Genomic DNA, 19292 nt, shown 5'->3' on the forward strand with positions numbered 1-19292 from the left:
GAAAGAGTGGGAGCCTATTTCCACAAGTCATCAATGGCCCCATTGCCTCTAGGGAAGAGGGATGATTCCTTGTTTCCAGTCCATGTACCAGCAGTGTGCATTTATTTATGTACCTGTGCTGAATGCAGGGACTGGATCTCAAGGCTCCCTCAACACAGATGTGATAGTATGACATCTTAACAGGAAAGTTGGTTTCTCTTCTCTGTCTCTCTGTTTTGTTTGAACATTCTACTAATTTGTTCTGTTATTTTTGAAGGTTTTTACCATTCCTGTGAACACTTACTTATCCAAAACCACTCATTGACTGTAGTGGAACCATACATGTGTTTCCAATGTTTACAGGCATAAATAGTTGCAAGATTAAGGTTATAATCACTTTTTTTTTTGAACAGAGAAAGCTCTTTTTTTTGTTGGCATACAATTATTTTGTATGAGCATTTCTAAGTAACAGCAGAAGCAGAAATGTAATTAAACTATTACTTTCTAAGCTTGCATTGCATGTTTTAATATCACCTGTTTTGCACTGTGGATTTTGAAATGTGTTTGAACATGAAATAGTCATGCTGGCACTGTATGATACTGTATTTTCATCGTTGTGCATCATGTTAATTGTATTTATTTAATACACTTGCCACAGGTCTCCAGTACTTTAAAAATGTTGTGTTGGTGGCCTCACCCCAAGACAGATATGTACCTTTCCACTCAGCAAGAATAGAAATGTGCAAAAATGCACTTAAGGACAGACACACAGGTATGTTTAAGAACCTTTCTTTGTTTACAAAGCTGTTGAAGAATACTGGTTTTGTGTAACTGGGGTCATTGCATTGGAAAGGTTTTTCATCAATGTGATGAGAACTCAAATGTTTATTTGATAAGGAATAAAGTGTTCTCTTCCCACAGGAAATCACTGAAATAGATAAGCTTTTTGAGATCCTCTTTGTCTGCTGAAAACAAATTTCAGTCGGGTCACAATCAAAGGTTTCTTACTGCTTCTTTCCTTTCCCTCTAATTTCATTTCTTTTTTGAAGTAATGATAATAGAACAGGCTCTTGACAATGTTTTTCTGTAGTCTGCTGTTGTACTAGCCTCATCTCACCTCACCTTTGTTTCACATAATGAAATCTGCCTCAGCACATCCAAAGTTGGGGGATTTTCCCTTTGTTTTCAACAGTGTTTGAATGACTGCCAGGTAATTATAAGGGACATGTCTAAAATCATATTAATTTGTAATAAAATTTGGACACTGGGACTCACACCGTCAGAGACATGTCTTTGTGTGAACTCAGGCTGTGTATTGTCCCAGGTATTGCCTTTGTTATTAGCAGTGTCCCTCATTTATGAAGTATTTCATGGCTTCAGTTTGATACTACTTCCAGAAATAATGTCCACTGTCATTTCATACCTGTATCACATGTGTAATTACCTAGAACTGGAGGTACACTTTGAAGGTAAAAAGAGACACCTAGGGCCAAAAATCAACATGATTGTTTTCATGCATTTTGCCCAAATTATGGCTCTTTCTATCCTACCTCAAGTATTAATTAAAGGCAATTTTCTACCTCCATCTTCCAGTGGTTGTTTCTCAGGGAGATGTTCAACCTAGCAGGAGATGGATCCACATTCGAGTGGATCATTTACAAGCACAAGTTTCCTGAGCCTTTGTTTTTGCCCTGTAAACTCCTCAACAATCTGCATGGTGTCCATCCTGGATTAGATTACCCAGAGAAACCCAGATGGACCTCTCTGTCTTGCCAGACCCTTTTACATTTGAATTCACAGGCAGTGTGGTCCAACCCTCTTCCCCTGAAAGAAATGAGACCTTTTCCTTCCACCACAGAGGAAATGAGACCAAATGCTGAGGAGCGTCTCACTTTCCATGCTAGCAGCTTCAGCAGACCTCTTCAGATGACCAGTGCCTTCATCAGGTCAACAGCATCCAGGCACTTGGCAAACCTTTGAAGTGGACTGTTACCACCTGCATTTTGGCCTTGTGTCTTCATTACAACTCTAATTAAGTGATATTGAAAGGAAAGGGGAAATCTGGCAGCTTTGGCATGTAGGTGTGACATCTAAACTCTTTTGCAGGTCCCGTGTATGCAGAAATGATTAACAACCTACTGCAGCCTCTGATTGAGGCAAAGGACTGCACTTTGATCAGACACAACGTGTTCCATGCTCTGCCAAACACCGCCAACACGCTGATAGGCCGGGCTGCCCACATCGCCGTGCTGGACTCCGAACTTTTCCTGGAGAAGTTTTTCCTCGTGGCAGGACTCAACTACTTTAAATAGTGCCTGAAGTAGGGGGTAACAGAGGCAAACCTTGTCACCGAGTGGAGGAGAATCCCTTAGCCAAAAGACTGCAGTGTTAGAAATGAGATCAGGTGGGACTTTCAAACTCTCCATTTCCATTTCTGTTTCAGAGAATAAAGTGCTATGGCTTTAAGGCATTCAAGCTTCCAAATATTGGTGCTTTTGGAAGAAATAAATATTCCTCTTCGGTTTCTATGTTCTTTGTCCACATAAAGACATCAACCACTTCTAAAGTGGTTCAGAATCAGAATAAGAAGGCTAATTCTTTAAATGTTATTGGACCAATATGGTTCCCATTTCTCCTGAATATTAACCCAGGAACTCACCTGTCCTTGATTTAATACGTATTTATGTATTAACAAACCTATACACTTGTAGCACTTTTGGGATAGTTAACACAAGAGGAAGCAAGCATATGTGAACTCAGGTTAAAACCTCCTTTGTGATGAACTGGGAATTCTAAAAAAACATTTAAGAAAATTTCCATATTTCAGTTTCTTGAAAGAATATATTTAAATGGTTCCATTGCTAGTAATAATTTGTAACATAAATGCATTCAAAGAATGGAAAGGAAATATTTAACACAGAATGAAGAAATCTTGATATTTGTCTTTTTTTTAAGAAAAAAAAAAAAAAACAAACCCAATTTTAAGCTGGGAAGAATTTTTTTCGTGTTGGAAGCTGCCAAGCCGAGAAGAGTTTATTGGATTACTTGTAAGATATCAGTGGCATCTGTTAATATTTCTTCTGTTTACATTTATAGAAAATCATTATTGTGCTTGTTATAACCTAAGAGGTTCAATTTTTACTTTTACATTTGTATCTAAGTACATTTACCCCAACAAAATTTTTATTTTTTTAAAATTTATTACTCTGATATGAAATTCAAAACCTATCCAGTAATACCCCTAAAAACGCCAATCATACGAAAATAGGCTGGAGACATAGAATGGTGTAAGGGTTGTGGAAAGCTTGGAAAGAAGACCATGAAAGTCTTCTTAGGCTCCTCTGTAATGTTCTGTTAATGCTTTACCAGTGACCATTTACAGTGTTATGTACAGTCCTATTACATGGTTACAACCAGCTGAAACATTTAAAACTTTATTCATACAATGATACCCAGGTTGTTTTTATGGGTTTGTTAAAGAACTCATTTTTCACTTTTAAAAAAAATTAGTTTTTCATTAAATTTTTTATCAAAAGTTATCAGATCTAAATTGACAAATTTCAATTAACTTTCTATACATTTTCATAACATTTTGTTAAATTTTCAATGTCACAGCAGTTTTTTTCAAAAAAGAAAAAGTGAATAATCCCTTTCAATTATTTTTGTTTGGAAGACAATTTTTTTAACACAAATATAATTTATTTAAAAACGGAAGTGACCAGGCCTTTCTATCTTTTGACCAAAACTATAACAAAATGTCAAAGCTTCTTTCAGGTGCCAAGACTCCCCAGTAAATTAAGATGAAGACAGTGAAAACTTCTGAAATAAGAGATATACAAAATTAAAAAAAAAAACAAAAACAAACAACCAAAACACCCACCCTCACAACCACAGGAAAATATTCGTATATTGAAAAGTAAAACTATCTTCTTTTTTTTAAAAGAAGAAAAGTGGAAAACCTTCTCGGAATTACATTGAGAAAAGAGTTGCTATCAGACTGGTAAAGGCTCCTAAAGAATAAGGGTAGTTTGATAATGTAGGCAAATTTTTAAAATAGGAAGGAGAAAGGAGGACTATACAGAAGGGTGAGATTAAGATCACCTGAAAATAGGAAGGTATATTGCACCTAAAAATCATGTGCCCCTCAAAGAAGCAGAAATTATACAGGAACAGTTGCATGGTGTCCTTCAACACTGACAAGTTTTTTAAACATTACATATTACCTTAGTATTTGAATTAAATAGGTAAATACTATTTCCCCCCCACACACCTCCTTTTATGAACTGCTGGTTTAAAGCTAAGAACCAGATTCACCCACTTAACAAACAATTTCTGCCAGGAATCAAAGAACTTCTGGTTCCCACTTCTTCTTTGGGAAGTCTTGATTACATTTTGGCCTCAACATTTTAGTGCCACCTACATTTACGTATCATAGCTTCCTTTCTTTCTTGATAAAGTGTTTACAAAATTTTAACTATAATGGGACATGCAGAATAAGCTGTTAGTGCAATAGTTTTGAGCCACAGACGTGGACTTCTAAGGAGCATGTGAAAAAACAAGAAGGAAGAGCTATCTCCAACCATCAGCAAGCTTCGTTGTGCTGTATGAGTGTTTTCTCTGCTTTTAGAAAACATTCAGGAACCTGCCAACTCCTGAAGATTTTGAGAAATATTAAAAGAGGTTAGTTTACATATATCTACATGTTTATTGTACATGTGTGTATATCTGTATACAGTCTGTACAAAGAAGTGCAGTTGTTTCAATTTCTCACTCACCAGTTTTTGCAATCCTGAGTATTCTAAGTCTGAAAACATACCAGTGTAGCTGTTCTAATGCTCAGACTGGTGATGTCTTGCCTTGCCTTTTACATTAGACAGCATTCCCAGCCTTCTGTTTGATTGTGAGATAAGGGAAAAGTGAAAATGTCTCTTTTGGATTGCTCCAGAACTTGGTGGGCCTTTCATTATGTTCACTTCCAATTTCTATACTGTTACCAGTACTATAATTGACAGAGAAACACACGTAAAATTTTCCATGTTCCTATGCATATAATATTCTTCCATGGCTCAGAGTGATTTCTGAATTGGAGTGAGTTGGATTAGGTCCACACAACTTGGTCTTTGTGGGGTATGGCAGAGAGCATCTCTGGAGCCTCAGAAAAATCTATGAGATGTCATTCCCATGAAATGATGAGACATATTTTATCTTTGTTATGCTGGCAGAAGATTGTGAGAAATATTGACAGTAATGGTCCAGCTGAGCATCTATTTTAAGGTTCTCAGACAAGCCTCCCTATCTTTTTCTTCTTTTGAATGGGATGGTGCCTTTATGATAACTCTCAATTTGATAAATCTACTCTGTACACTATTTGCAAAGAAATCTTCATTGTTGTTATCATAGAAATAACATCTAAGTGGTTGGACCTTATCAAAATATATCAATCAACATGGACTTATTTTCATCTTTTTTTTTCTCTTATACATAGAGAGTTCTGTATTAAAAATTATCTTCATAACAAATAGCAAAATAACTGCACAGTTGGCATCTTCATTTCTATCTTGACCTTTGTTTTGTCCTTTCACATAGTTTTTTTAAATACATTTAGGTACATTAGCAGTATTGCTACAAGGATTTCCCTTCAAACTGGACAAGCTTCTCTTGACTTGATATATCTAGGGGTGTAATGCTAAAATTCTTAAGTGGAGCTCTCACATTCACAGAGGATAAGACAGTTTTTCAAGAACTTAGAGGAGGGCAACCACTGAATTTTTGTAGGTTGTCAGTGCTCAGAGCCAGCTCTGGGCTTAGTGTTAGCTGTGTTTGAAGTGAAACTCCCTTCACTTCTGGGAGATTCTTTAGTTAAGGAAAAAAAACCCAAATCTAGCAATGCAAGGATGTTTCTGTAGTGTCTAGATGTCTTATAGGCAGCATGGAGGATCTCCTGGCTCCAACAGGTAAAGTGCATTTGGGTACTGATGTTTTCCAGGGTTAAAGATGAAGCATTTCAGGGCTATAACCCTGATGAGTAAGTTTTTTGAAAGAAAGGTGCTAGGTCATGTGTAGAAAAAGAGCAGCAAAGAAAGATGATTTCAGGGCTTTGAAGGAGAGGGGCAAAGACTAAGGGGAGGAAGGAAGACAGGAAGGTGGACTAGCAAGGTTGAATTTCATAGTATGGTTTGGATTGAAAGGACCCTTTAAAGATCATCTAGTCCAAACCCCCTGCCATGATCAACCATCAGGTTGATCAAAGCCCCATCCAGCCTGACCTAGAGCACTTCCAGTGATGAGACATCCACAACTTCTTTGGGTAACCTGCTCCAGTGTCTTGCTACCTTCTTTATAATGGACTTTTTTTCTTTTTTTTTTTTTTTTTACAATAAATTGAAAAACTCAGCACAGAGTAGTATCACCTCACTTATCTGTAGGCAATTGTAGTGTAGGCGTTTGCCTGTGGCCTAACGGGGGAAATTTAACTTCTTTTATGATCTGTGGAAGAAAAGATGCACTTTTACACTGTGATTTATTTTACTTTTCTGGTCCAGTTTTCTCTAGGCCTGTTATTTTCCACTGACTGTGCAGGATAACAGACTTAGCTATCTACTTACTTGACATTTACCCTTGATCAGACAAATCCCACACACTGCTGGAACTCCTATGGGACTGTATCCCCACCTCAAATGCCAAAATAAGGGATACTGTGCTTTCAAATAACATCTGGTCCTTGAAGCCATTTGCTTTTCAGTGATAGTTATCTAGTCTGGAATGGCACAGCAATTGTAGAAGAAAGAACAACACAAACTTATCCAGTTTTGTTGCTAAGTTCATAGAAAGACATAATGAAAGGACATAAAAATGCCTTCACTTGCTTTCAATCTCTATTTCATCTTTAAATAAAAATAATATATAAGCAGCCTATAGCATTTAAAAGGATTGACATTAACTTTCAAAAACATTGAAGCAGTTGAAAACACTGTGGTTACATTCAGTGGATGTCATGCCTTTATTAATAGCTGGATGAATTTTTTTCTTCCCCACTACTTTGGGGTTCCTAGAGCTCATTGAGCTCCACTTTTGAAAAAAAATTAATCTCTTCTGAAATAGAAGATTTGCATATGGATGGAAAGAAATTGCAGTAGCAAATAAGAGTGAGTAGATGAAGGACACAGGAGCTTGTTCTTTCTGCAGCTGGGCTGGGGATTTTCAAGGGAGTGGTTTTCAATCTTCTGATCATGGTTGGATGCTGACCTGCATAAAATCTGGAGAAACCTCTGGAGATGTTTCTATTTCAAGGATAGAATTTAACCTGTTTAATTTAATCACCTAATTTGTGCTTAAAAATAAGTAGCAAAATGAATTTGTACTACTAAAAAAAGTCTTAATTTCTCTATGTAGTCAATGATGAGAGGTAGGTGCTACTGAAAGACTTCAGGAGTGATCCTGTTCTCTGCTTTGGTGGCATTCTGGGTTATTTACCTCTCTTCCTTGACATGGGAACTTATTAAAAGAATCACGTTCTGGGTCTCTGAGACAGACAAAAAGTAGAAGTTCAGTATTCATGGACTGGACAACATCCCTCATTATTATGGGATAATAAAATTATTATTTTTCATACTTAGGTCCAAGTTTTGGCTGCACACATTGATCAAAAGCAAATACTGAAGAGTAGAAAAAAAACAGTGACAGCTGAACAGTTGAAGTTGAAATTTTCTTTAAAACTGGGTGGGAAACGTGTCTTTTCCTAGCCTCCAATGGAGGCCTATTTTCTCTTTAATGAAATTGTTAATTTGTTCTCAAAATCAGATCTGTCCTCTGACAATAGATGAAGTTGAAGATGCTTAGCTTTAAAGGCTTGAAACCTTAGCATAGAGCTTGGGAAATTATTAATAGGAATAGTGTGCACTGTTTTACTTCAAAGCATTCCATAAACACCCACTAACCAATCCTCTTCACTGTTCCCTTGCCAAAGAAGAGTGATGCTTGAGGGAGAAAGCTATCACAAGATGATGTGAAAACTGGAAACTCAAGCCAAAGCTTCCATTAGAATTTGTAGGCTCCTCTGGTGCTTTCTACACGTTAAAAAAGGATTTCTTCCTTTCTACCTCTGCATTAAAAATAGCCAAGTGTTGATGCAGGAGAAATTTCTAATGACAGGGGTAGACTCTTGTGAAGGTTCATGCAAATATCCCATGAAACTCTCTATATAATGGATAGTCATGGGGCACCTTCTGCAGCAGTCTCAGCATGTCAATATGTGTCAGCCTAGCTGAATGATCACTTTCCCTGTGGACTTAAATCTCCATTTAAAAATTATCATCAGAACAGCTTAACATATTTCACTCCAGCTAGGGATTTAGGTGCTAAAGGCCACGTCCGTGGAGAACTCTGTAAGAGTGGTTTGTTTCATTTCTGTACATATGCTCAGCGATTTTGATGTTGAATGTTGTTAAGTAACCGACGGTTTCTAGTTCAATCTGTAATATTTATTTATCCTCTCTCTCAAATTTTCAGTGCCTGTTTAATTGTTGAATTATTTTCAGGTATAAATCAGTATAAATCTAGGTCTGTTAGACACAGATTTCAGCCTAGCCATTCTCACTCTTTAATGCTGTTGTTTTATTGAAAGATATAGTAAGAGTCTCAGGAGCTTCAGGAAATACAACACAACTGTGTGCACAGATAGCCACTGAAGTAAAAATCAGTCCATTAATGTTTGAAGTTATGCAATGTATAGTCTGGGACTTGTTTAGTTATAGCAGTGTTCTCTGGTTTGATTTTTGCCTTTTGGATCAAATACAACTGCAGCAAGATTATGCCACTTGCTCCTGTTTTTTCAAGGTTCTACTAATTTACTATCACTTCAGAAGCCTAAATTTCCCTGAACTACTGTTATGCTTTCTCCAGACATTCCCAACTTGTATAGTCACCTTTCCATGGTCCAACTGCATCTCCTGCTTATCTTTTGCTTATGTCTTCTATGAATTCCTCTTTGCTTTGTCCCTATCCTTGCCATCACGTAAAGCTACATTTTCTAACTATCCAAACCAGGCACTTATTTTCTATCATCTTTGGAAATACTATCAGTGGGTTTAGATTTTATACTGATTTTTACTAGGGAACAGTTAAATTTCTTCATAGTAGTTTATATGTTGCTATGTTTTCAGTTTGTGCTGAAAACAGCGTTGATAACACAAGGATGTTTTAGTTATTGCTGAGCAGTACTTACACAGACTCAAGGCCTTTTTAACAGGATAGGAGGAAATGGCCTTAAATCAAGAGGACAAGATGAAAAGGCCTCAAGTTGCACCAGGGGAGATTTAGATTGGTCTTTGGCTGACCACTTGCCTGATATAGAAAAATAGTAATTAAGAGATAGACTAACAGCCAAATTCCTCCCTCTCCTATTAAACCATACAAAGACAATTCAATGTGCCATACCCCCAGAGGGAGGAATAAGTTAATACACTTACTGCACAGAGTGTGAAGAAGGGGCTGGCCAAGGATCCAAGCCATGGGAAATGGAATTATCCAGGCCATACGTCCAGTTATGTGGTAGGGATTCATCCTTCTCCCCACCATCCTGGGAACTCCTCCTGCTATACAGTCAGGAAGCCTTTCTGACAACCAGAATCCCCACACAACACATCCACCATATAAGCAAACCTCCCAACCCCACTACAAGCAGAGTCAGTTCTTACAGAGGTGGCTTCTTACCCCACCTCCAAGTTAATGTGGAAGGCAGGGGCACCTGGTGGTGATCTCATCAGTTCCCTCCCAAGGCTGGCCAGACCCTGGGTGAAAACCAATCAGAAGGGTCTTTCTTGCCTGGTTGTGGCCATCATCCATATGCCAACACTCCTTCAGGTCTGGAGGTTTAAACCCCCGCACTTCACTTGGATAGTAGGAAAAATTTCTTCACAGAAAGGGTTGTAAAGCACTGGAACAAGCTCTTCAGAAAGTGATGGAGCCACCAGGAGCCACCATCCCTGGAAGGATTTAAAAGACATGTAGCTGTGGTGCTGAGGGACATGGTTTAGTGGTGACCTGGCAGTGTGTGGTTAACAGTTGGTCCTGATGATCTTAATGGTCTCTTCTAATCAAAATGATTCTATGATTCTGCTTTCATACCACCCCGACAGCGAGCTGGCAGGAGGTACACAAGAAGCAGGGAGGAGAAACAGCTGAGACAGTTGATCCCAGCTGACCCAAGAGATATCCCACACCATATGACATCATACTCAACCGAAACACTGAGTGGGTGTTTAGGAGCTTCCAGATACTGGCAGACTTCCTTGGATGGTAGCTCTGGTGCAGACTGGTGGGATTATTCCTGCACAGGAGGGCCCCACTGACTGTTGGCTGTAAGCACATCTTCTTCCTAGCTCAGGTTCTAATCTGAAGAGATGAGGCTGTTCTCTAGTTGCTACAATTTGCAAACTTCCAGCTTGCATCCCCCTGTGAGTTCATCTTTGCTTCTCTCTCCTTTGTTGTCTTGGTTAAGGTAATAGAAAGGGCAAAGAGTTGTGACCCATGGCCTCTCACTGCCATTTATGGGACTCTTTTTCAGAACACAATACATCTGGCACCTCATTGCACCTCTAGGCAAGCTCAATGCCATGCTAATTGTTTCCCTCCTGGTTTTGCACATCTCATCTGAGGTGATCTTAGTCGTTGGCAAGCTTCAAGCACAAATACTGAGGAAGCCTGATGTGAATTTGCTCCGTCCTTGCATGACAGGCAGGGATGATCACTCACCTTGTGATCATCAGGTCCATGGCATCCTACTTCCTGACAGTCTCTGGTCTGGAAGGGCTGCTGCTTTCTTCTCTGTTTTAATAAAACTATATAATCCATATGCACTTACCTAAGAGAAATCCATGCACTGAATAGAAATCCTTATGAAAACAGTTTAATCAGAGCAGAGCTGCTTTAAATGCAGATGAGTCAGGCTTTCCCTGCATAGGATAACAGCATAACGAATAAATATGTATAAACCCTTCTTATGGGAAAGGTTAGACTAAATTAACTTCTATTACAACCTTGAAACAATATTTCTCTGCTTCTGAAAATCTAAGTTCCTACTTTCACCCAAAGTGTTGCACTATCCTGTTATCTGTGTAGCAAACTAACCACATCAGCCTGAAGCTGATTTGCACACGTAGATGTGTATGCCAGGAGTCCCGTGGCTATGTACATGGAGCTGCACATCTTCAGCCTTCTGCCCCTAAAAACAGAGAAGTGACACGGTGACGAGGACTGCTTGTATTGCAGCCCAGCATGCCTTTCAGTCCTCAAAAGCTATCAGCTACAAACACAAACAGCCTAGCCAAAGGAATAAAAAAAACCCTCCACATAAAAGTCCAGTCCCGAGTCTTTTTGTGGTGGAGTGAGTGGTTTGAGTGCTGTGACGACCTCACTTCTTCTACGTTTCCCATAAATGGAGTTATGTTAATAAGTAGAACAAATTCCGATGCTGAAAGCCCAAGTGTTCCAATTCTCTTGGTAGTTTCTAGCAACTAATTTTAAAACTCTCTCATTCCTTATGAAAGCAAAAATCCTAGTGGAATTCTACCTGCCCCAATCCAGGAGAAATTCCCAACTTACTCTTTGCTGTTTTTACATGGATGAGAGTACCTGCTTCATTCCCAGCTGTGGAGAGGCATTTCTGACACATGATTTTACATGCAGCTACATGCCTGGGAAAGATTAAAGAACAGCTTATGGGAAACTTTTTGGTCTGAGATGCATCATCACTTTCAGTAAAAATGATACTACAGAATGTAGTTCTTGCATACGTGTGGTACACCCTACATACATATGCACACAGAAAATGTGTTTTCCCTTATATAACGTATGGGATGTTCTCATATGTAATGAATATGTTCCCACATGCAGTGTATGTGTCCCATACCATACAGAGTCTCAGCAGTCACCACCAGCCTCTAACAGCTTTCTGTTACTTTTTGGGAGGAATTTACTTTGCTTATCCTCCAAAGCTCCTTTGAAGGAGTAGTTTGTTAGCTTCATTCCTCTCGTTGGAGAAGAGATTGTTTTGTACAGTGATTTGTCAATTCTTGGCACACCATTAGTTGACTAATCTTGTCTAAACACTCTTGAATATGATGTGTGTTATCTACCACCTCCATGGTTTCCATGGTCAATGCAACGTGTCAAGCAGAGCTGCCCTATCTCCTGAAACAGGAAGCTTGTCATCGTTTTTTAATTTTCCTTGACATCCATCCTCTTCAACCAAGCGTTCATTTTTAAGCTGATAGACCAATGATTTAGCAGCTTTGCCACTCTTCTTTCTAATTTTAGTCTTGTATATATTTGACTATGCATCCAGTGTGGGAAATTAGCTTTTTCCTTTTTCTGCTGTTAAATCTTCTTATGAAGTATGAGGGAGATCAGTCTAGACAAGCCACAGTACTTCTTTGCAACTGCATGTCTGGAACAACAACAAAAAAAACTTGACACACCAAAATCCCACTAGTAACCTGTAGTCATTTCTAGGTTTATTTTCCACTATATTTTTTCTGCCAAGCACGAACACACACTGGTGTTTTGTCCCATACCCCATAGAGACTCCAGGAGGTAAGAGTCCACATATAGCTCTGATAGACTAAGGATGGGAGAAGACAAAGATGCAGGATAAACCCTCCTTCTTTCTCTGATGTGGCAGGAATATACCCCCACCAAGATGTCAATAATGATGGAGAAAACAAAAAGAACAGTTTCACAGCCTTTATCCATTTCACCAAAATAAATAATGCCAGAATATAATTCTGTATCTGGGAAAAATATCAGGTCAAAATCGAAACACAAACTGGAATATTCCAAACCAGAAAGTTTAGAAATAAATTGAAATTTATGTCTATATAATTTTTACTTGGATATGCCTCTAACAATCATCTTTCTTAAATACTGAACAGTTTAACCCAGGGCTGGATGTCTTGGAATTGGACAATTAATCCCTTTATTATTGAGGGTTTTGTTAACCACAGTCTTAGATTAAGGCCTCAATCATCTTCATAAATCACTTAATATATACTCAAATCCTTTAAAAAACAAAACAAAACAAGAAACCCAAAAACTCCTAACTTGCCCTTAAATCTCCATCTTTCCACATACAATTAGACAATTAGCCACAGTATCTGAGATATCAGAAAATTAAGCTTTTCCTATGTAAAGAATTACTTTCAACAAAGAGTGCAAGCCTTAACTGGGAAGATTTGCCTGTTGGGGAACTTTCTTTCTTGTTTAGAGGGAAGTTAAGGTAATTAGTCTAACTAAACAAAGAAAAGAGATGGATCTTGTCCTTTCTCTTGTCCTCTCTCTTACCCCTCTGTTCCATGCTGCAAATCCATATACAGGCACTTAAAATTAGAAAGTTCTGTTTTATATTCCAAATAGAACACATTTGTGAGGCAGGTCTTGATTGATGTCATATCTTTTCCTGTATGCAATTACCTGGTTTTGATGCTGAAACCATTATCCTGGTTTGAGAGTCCTGGAAATCTTGATGAAACTCTCTTTAAAGTGTATTAAAGTTGTAACCCTCAAAATCAGGCTCTAACTTTTAAATAGTTAAAGCTAGCAATGTCATCAAAAATAACCTCTCAGTTGTACAGTATCTATTCCAATGGAACACTTTACACAGCCAGATTAATTCTCAGCTCAGTGGTAACACCTAAAATTAGACTTTCACTGTTCCTCAACTGACATGTGGAGCAGAACTCAGTGGACAGGAGCACAGTTCTGTGAAGATCCTTATCCCACGTTTCAAAGACTATGTTTCACTTATTTTATTAAAAGATAAGAAAATATCCTTTGGAATTAAACTCTACTATTTCCTCTAAGTAAACAGCTCTGAAAGTGGTTTTCTTTAAATACACTTCTAGTTTTTAATTAACAAAGGCAAGGCTAGAAAAAGAAAAAAAAAAAAACAAACTTTTTTTCAGGTAAGCAACAGATAAGTATTATTCGGATGGGTATTAATTTTGACTAAGCTATTCCATTTTGTTTTCATAAAAAAAGCCTGTAAAAAAATCAAGAGGCTAACCCCTGGACCTACTAACCATTTGTACCCATGCACAGTGGATGTAAAATGCTAGTGCTGGTGTACGTGCCCATGTTTGGGCACACAGGCTGCAGATCAATGCACCAGAGACACATCATTCTCCAAGGACTTCCTCTGAGGCTGGGTGCTCAGGGCAAGCAATATGCATGATATAACTAGTGCATGCCACAGTAAGTGCAACCTTCTGGGTGGAAAGACAGTAGCTTGATACTGAGACTGAACTTTGGAGATGAGTAATCTATGGTATTTTTAACTCTAACCATTTCTGTGGTCTGAATGAGTACAACTGACTCTCTCATGTGACACTAGAGTTTGCACTTTTAAATGAGATGTTATTACATTTGATTGAGGCAGTTGTGTTTCTCACAAAATATATTTCAAATCAGACAGAAGAGGCAATAATGAGAGGCTGCAAACTCAGAAAATCTGTACGACTTATTTATTTTTAAGGCACTGAGCTTTACTCATGCTGCCTCTTTCTAATTTACTTCCCTTTCCCTAATGAACATTTGTCAACTGCCATACACTTCAATTTTCTTCATCTATGTCTGTCAAGATTTAAGTGAGACATAAGGAGAAAACAAAACATCTCACAAAGTAGAAACAAATGAAGTTGAGTCAATTCCATGGCATTTTAGGGAAAATGGAGATGCAAATCAGGTTTTTTGAAATGTAGATTCTGACTCAACAGCATTCACAAGGTCTTGACTAAGGGTCTGGTCCTAAGAAATGCTGCTCAAATGTGCTCTTGACATAATGGGCTAGCTCCCCAGCTAGATTAACCTGATAAAGCAATGTATACAGCCTAAGATCTTGCCAATGGCAGCCAGTAACATCCGTGTCATCCCACAACTGGACCACCAGAAGATAGCAAATGTCCTGGGTTCTCTTTACGGCCAATTTTCCAGTTGGTCAATTGTCTTTTAAAAGTAACGTCTTTTTTAGACAAATGCAGACCTCTCCAAGGGATCAGGCCAATGGATTAATGTGGACAGATCCTTATAGGTTAAGGGAAAGGGCTTTTAATTTTTAAATCTACTACTTTGAATCATGATCATACAAAAAAGCTGAATAAATCTGACATGGTCCCTTGTATAAACAAGATCATGAATGTAAAGCTTATAATGCCACTGTGAAATTTTAATGCTTATTTATTATTGTTATGATGAAACCTGTATAATAAGATGATGATAATAATAATAATGAATAGTCATCAGTGCCAATATGATTCTACTATTTTTCTACATATGCTTTATTGTGGCATTTTGTGTAGCTTGTGTTCTGTGTAAAGAAATGTCAATAAAATCTTTGCTTCCTTTTGTCTGTACTTTGAGTTCTTGATACTTTCCAAGTTCCCCAACTTCTTTTGTCCATGTTGCAGGGGCAAAGGTGGCAGTGATAAAGCAAAATAAAATAATATATTCTCAAGTATGAAGCAAGAGAATAGATGAGCTACCTGAAGGTCAGTGGCTGATTCAGACTGTAGTTTTGTTTGAAGAATGCAAAACAGCCCTGACTTAATGGATCAGTAATTATTAAATAAATCAATAATGATCTAAAAGCCCTTTAACATGGAGGTGTTTTTGAATGAGCCCTTGAAGCAGCAAAAAATTGAAGGTAGCAAATGAATAAATATTTGAACACTTTTTTTTTTTTTTTTTTGCTTTTGAATGAACCCTTGAAGCATCAAAAACTTGAAGGTAGCAAATGACTAAATATTTGAACACTTTTTTTTGTTTGTTTTTTTTTTTTACATCTTTCTGTGTTTAATGTTTAAGAACTCATTTCAGGAATGTAAATAATAAGCAGACAAGTTCCTCTGGTCCATATAGTGAGACTGTGAACTTCCTCAGAGCCAGCTGCACACTGTCCTTAGGAGGTTACAGACATCAGAGTAGTGGGTTTGGAGGGATTTGCTGTTTCCTCATGCCTCTATAGCAACGGCTGTACCAGTCAACAGAACAAGGAAAGTATACTTCTGCTTTTTGTCCAATGAACAGGGACTACAGCCATAAATTCTGGTCTTATCCCACAGATTTCCATAAAAATACATCTATACTTAAAATTAGTCACAGCTGTACTTCAGCAACATAAGTATCTGCTTATTCTTACCTTCTGGCAAGGATATATCTCATTCTGTCTATTTGTTCATTTTTCCCCAAATCATTTGCAAATTCTATCACCAAGTATCTATTTTGGGAAATGGAGAGGATGGAACTGAAGCAGAGTACAATCCCAGAGGACATTTCCTGACCCTCATCACTGTGTCTTTATGCTATTTCAGGCAATTCTTGTAGAAAAAGTGGTGTTCAAAGGTGTCTTCCACAAAGACTCCAGAAGACAACAAATACATGGAGAAGCTGATGGAAGCCTGAACAAGCAGGGAGAGAATGAACAGTTTAGAGGATTGCTACCTTCGTGTTGCAAACGGATTAGTAGCTAACAAAGGGCTGTGTTGTTGTGCCAGTGTGGAGAGTCTTTTTTTTCCTGACTCACTTCTCAGTCATACCAGATATGGCAAAGGGTTGAGCAGCAGGGAGGGGATAATGAGTACATTGGTTACATGCATTTCCCTTTTACTTTTGGTTATAATTATATTCCACTCATAGGCAGAAAGTGAATCGACCTCACCTTAATCTCAGCAAGTCATTTGTCCATCCTCAACATGTTACAGACGTTGGCACATTTTCTGAGATTTGGCAGAATGCACCTCAAAGCAATCAGGATAAGCAGATACTCTGGTCAATGTCAGGAAAGACTCATTGGCACAACTGTGCTGGAAAGCCAAACCAATGTCAGTTTTATGATATCTCATTATTCTTGTAAGTCAGATTGTGGTGCCATATGGTAAACTATACCCTCACCAGACTCTACTGTTGTGCTGGGAATGCCTAGTGAAGAAATACTATGATTTGTTGTCATGACTGTCCAAGATGAAGTAGGTATTTTCCAAGATCTATGGTAAAGTCCACACCCTGGTTAGATTTTAGTCTACATTTTAGAGACACATGGGTTTCCTAGAGTAAGATGAAAACAGTACTTTAAAAGGCTCTCTTTTATAAAACACAATAGGCAAATGCCTAAAGGGAGGCAAAGGCTTTGTTTGGCCCTTCGGATACCTTCTTAGAGGAGTATAACAGCAAGGGCTGTGTATGCCCTTGAGACATAGGGCAAATCACAATTAACTCCATGGAAGTAATGGGCAATATGTAGCAGAAGACAAGTGACATGAGCTTTTCCTGTTGTTTCAAGATTAGGGCCAGTCAGTCCTTTTTTACCTTTATGGTTGGAGAGCTAAAAGTAAGCAAGCAGGGTGGTAAAATATTACTCTATATAGCCCAAAGTGAATCTGGTTTAAAGCCTTTTAAACACCTGCAAGCACAGTGCATTCTGCATGGCACTAACTTCATACCACTGGCTTTGGTTTTGTTCTCCCAGAAGTAACTTTTATACCTGTAGCTCCAAGCTCTGTCCCTTCTGTAATACTCATATCCAAATTTCTCTCTCCTTTTCCTCTAACAACTACCCCCAACACAAACACATCCTCGTTCCCTTCCCATTACCAAAGACAGTACATAGCGTGATGGACAATGGACTGTAAAAGTCAGGAGACAAATTTGAAATTGAAGAGATGGAATCAGTGCAGACCCAAACACCTATTGACACAATTAAGACTGTAATTAGCAAACAAATAAGCCAAAACTGCTCTGCTGGAGTTGGCATTCATTACCATGCTGTAATTGAGGTTTAATTACTCAAGAAAATAAGTGTGGGCTTTCTGCATTTCATCCTTCCAGGTGTCATTGATCAGACACAGATACGTACAGAGTGATTGTATTAGCAACCTGTTCTTCAGCTTGGATGGTTCCTGAGAGCTCACACTGGCCTGACCAGATTTTCATTATGCCCCAAAGAGATTTTCTCTCTAATTTGAGTCAGAGAAGGTGTGAGACATATATTCATTCTCTCTCATTCACACACACACACTCACACAGATAACATTAGCATCTACTTTACTTACAGTTAATTCTGCTGTAGGCCTTTGTCCAAATAGGTAACCAATAGATTCACATTCATACAGAATTGCATATTTGGAGAATCAGATAAAACTTGGCCTGTGCTTTTCTTCTGTGAGCCATGAAATTACAAATAAGAATCAACACCAAAATCTAAAACGCCCTTTCATCATTGTTGCATTTTTCTCCTTCTCATTGCATGTCTACTGCATTTTACTTTCAAAATCAGCCATTAACTGATCATTAATAACAACAGTTGCTCTTGCATCTAGAATAGGTTCATCCCATAAACAGCATGAGGTGGGGCTTCAAAACAACATTTAGAGAGACTTCTGAGGGACTGCAGAGAGTAACGGTGTTACTCTAGAGAAATATGGGAAGCTTGCTCTGCACTGTGCAGTAGAAGCAGATTAGCTCAGGAAACCTTGACTGCACTCCATGAATTTGTTAGACAGATCTGGTCATTCCTCTACCAAATATCAAATTATTTTGGTGGACTTGGACATCAAAGCCATAGAATTGTCTCACTTTAAACTGTACATCCTCTTGCCACAAACATGTGTCTTGCCTGCTTGTATAATCCAAAGCTGCCACAAGCTTTTTAGCTGCAGAGTTATTTATGGATTATCCTGTCTGATCTGTAATGTGGAACATATACAGCAATATCTCTCTAGTGTGCTAACTGTAAAGAAGCAGCAGGCAGCTCAGAAAGAGCATCCTTAAGAAGCTTTGATAAATCATAAAAGCAATCTCTACATGGCAGGGAGACCTATCTAGTCAAAATGAAAGCTATTTTAAATCACCAGCTATAGCAACTGGAGATTCTTCATGTCTGGATCAGCCTGGGTTAGATGTGGACTTTCCCAAGAGCATTTTGTGTTTCACAGAGTTGTGACTGTGAAACTGGCATGCTGCCTTGTCTCCCTGTGAATGTCTGCCAAGCAATGTCTCTGGCAGGGCTAAACAGGCAGCAAATCTTTGCTTCTATTCTCAACAGCAAGCTTTGAATCCAGCCTAGCACCTTCATGGCCATGTCATTTCCTCCATAGCTGAAATGCCACTGACTGCAGAGGTGACCCAGTGGGGTGTTATGGCCAGCTCTGAATAACCTGCACAATCTCTTTGTCCATAACACAAAGGATGGCCCTTGCCACTGGAAATTTTCAGGAGGAGAATTCAGGAGGAAAGACTCAGATTTGGTTATTTTTATGTTGGCACCC

The 19292-nt window shown here is 38.4% G+C and overlaps 1 protein-coding gene across 1 annotated transcript in view; it reads left to right on the plus strand.

Annotated features, from left to right (window-relative positions):
* Nucleotides 1–2291, plus strand: part of FAM135B (family with sequence similarity 135, member B) — a gene marked incomplete at its 5' end in the record, with an annotated part of 34447 nt that extends 32156 nt beyond the window's left edge. The window contains 2 exons of the mRNA XM_008937362.1: nucleotides 638–751; nucleotides 2086–2291. Coding sequence (XP_008935610.1) covers nucleotides 638–751; nucleotides 2086–2291 — 320 coding nt within the window. The remainder of the gene's footprint in view (nucleotides 1–637; nucleotides 752–2085) is intronic.
* Between the last annotated feature and the right edge of the window lie 17001 nt (nucleotides 2292–19292).

Source organism: Merops nubicus, unplaced genomic scaffold (genome assembly GCF_000691845.1).
Source record: "Merops nubicus isolate BGI_N331 unplaced genomic scaffold, ASM69184v1 scaffold4133, whole genome shotgun sequence".
In the NCBI taxonomy this organism is placed as follows: domain Eukaryota; kingdom Metazoa; phylum Chordata; class Aves; order Coraciiformes; family Meropidae; genus Merops; species Merops nubicus.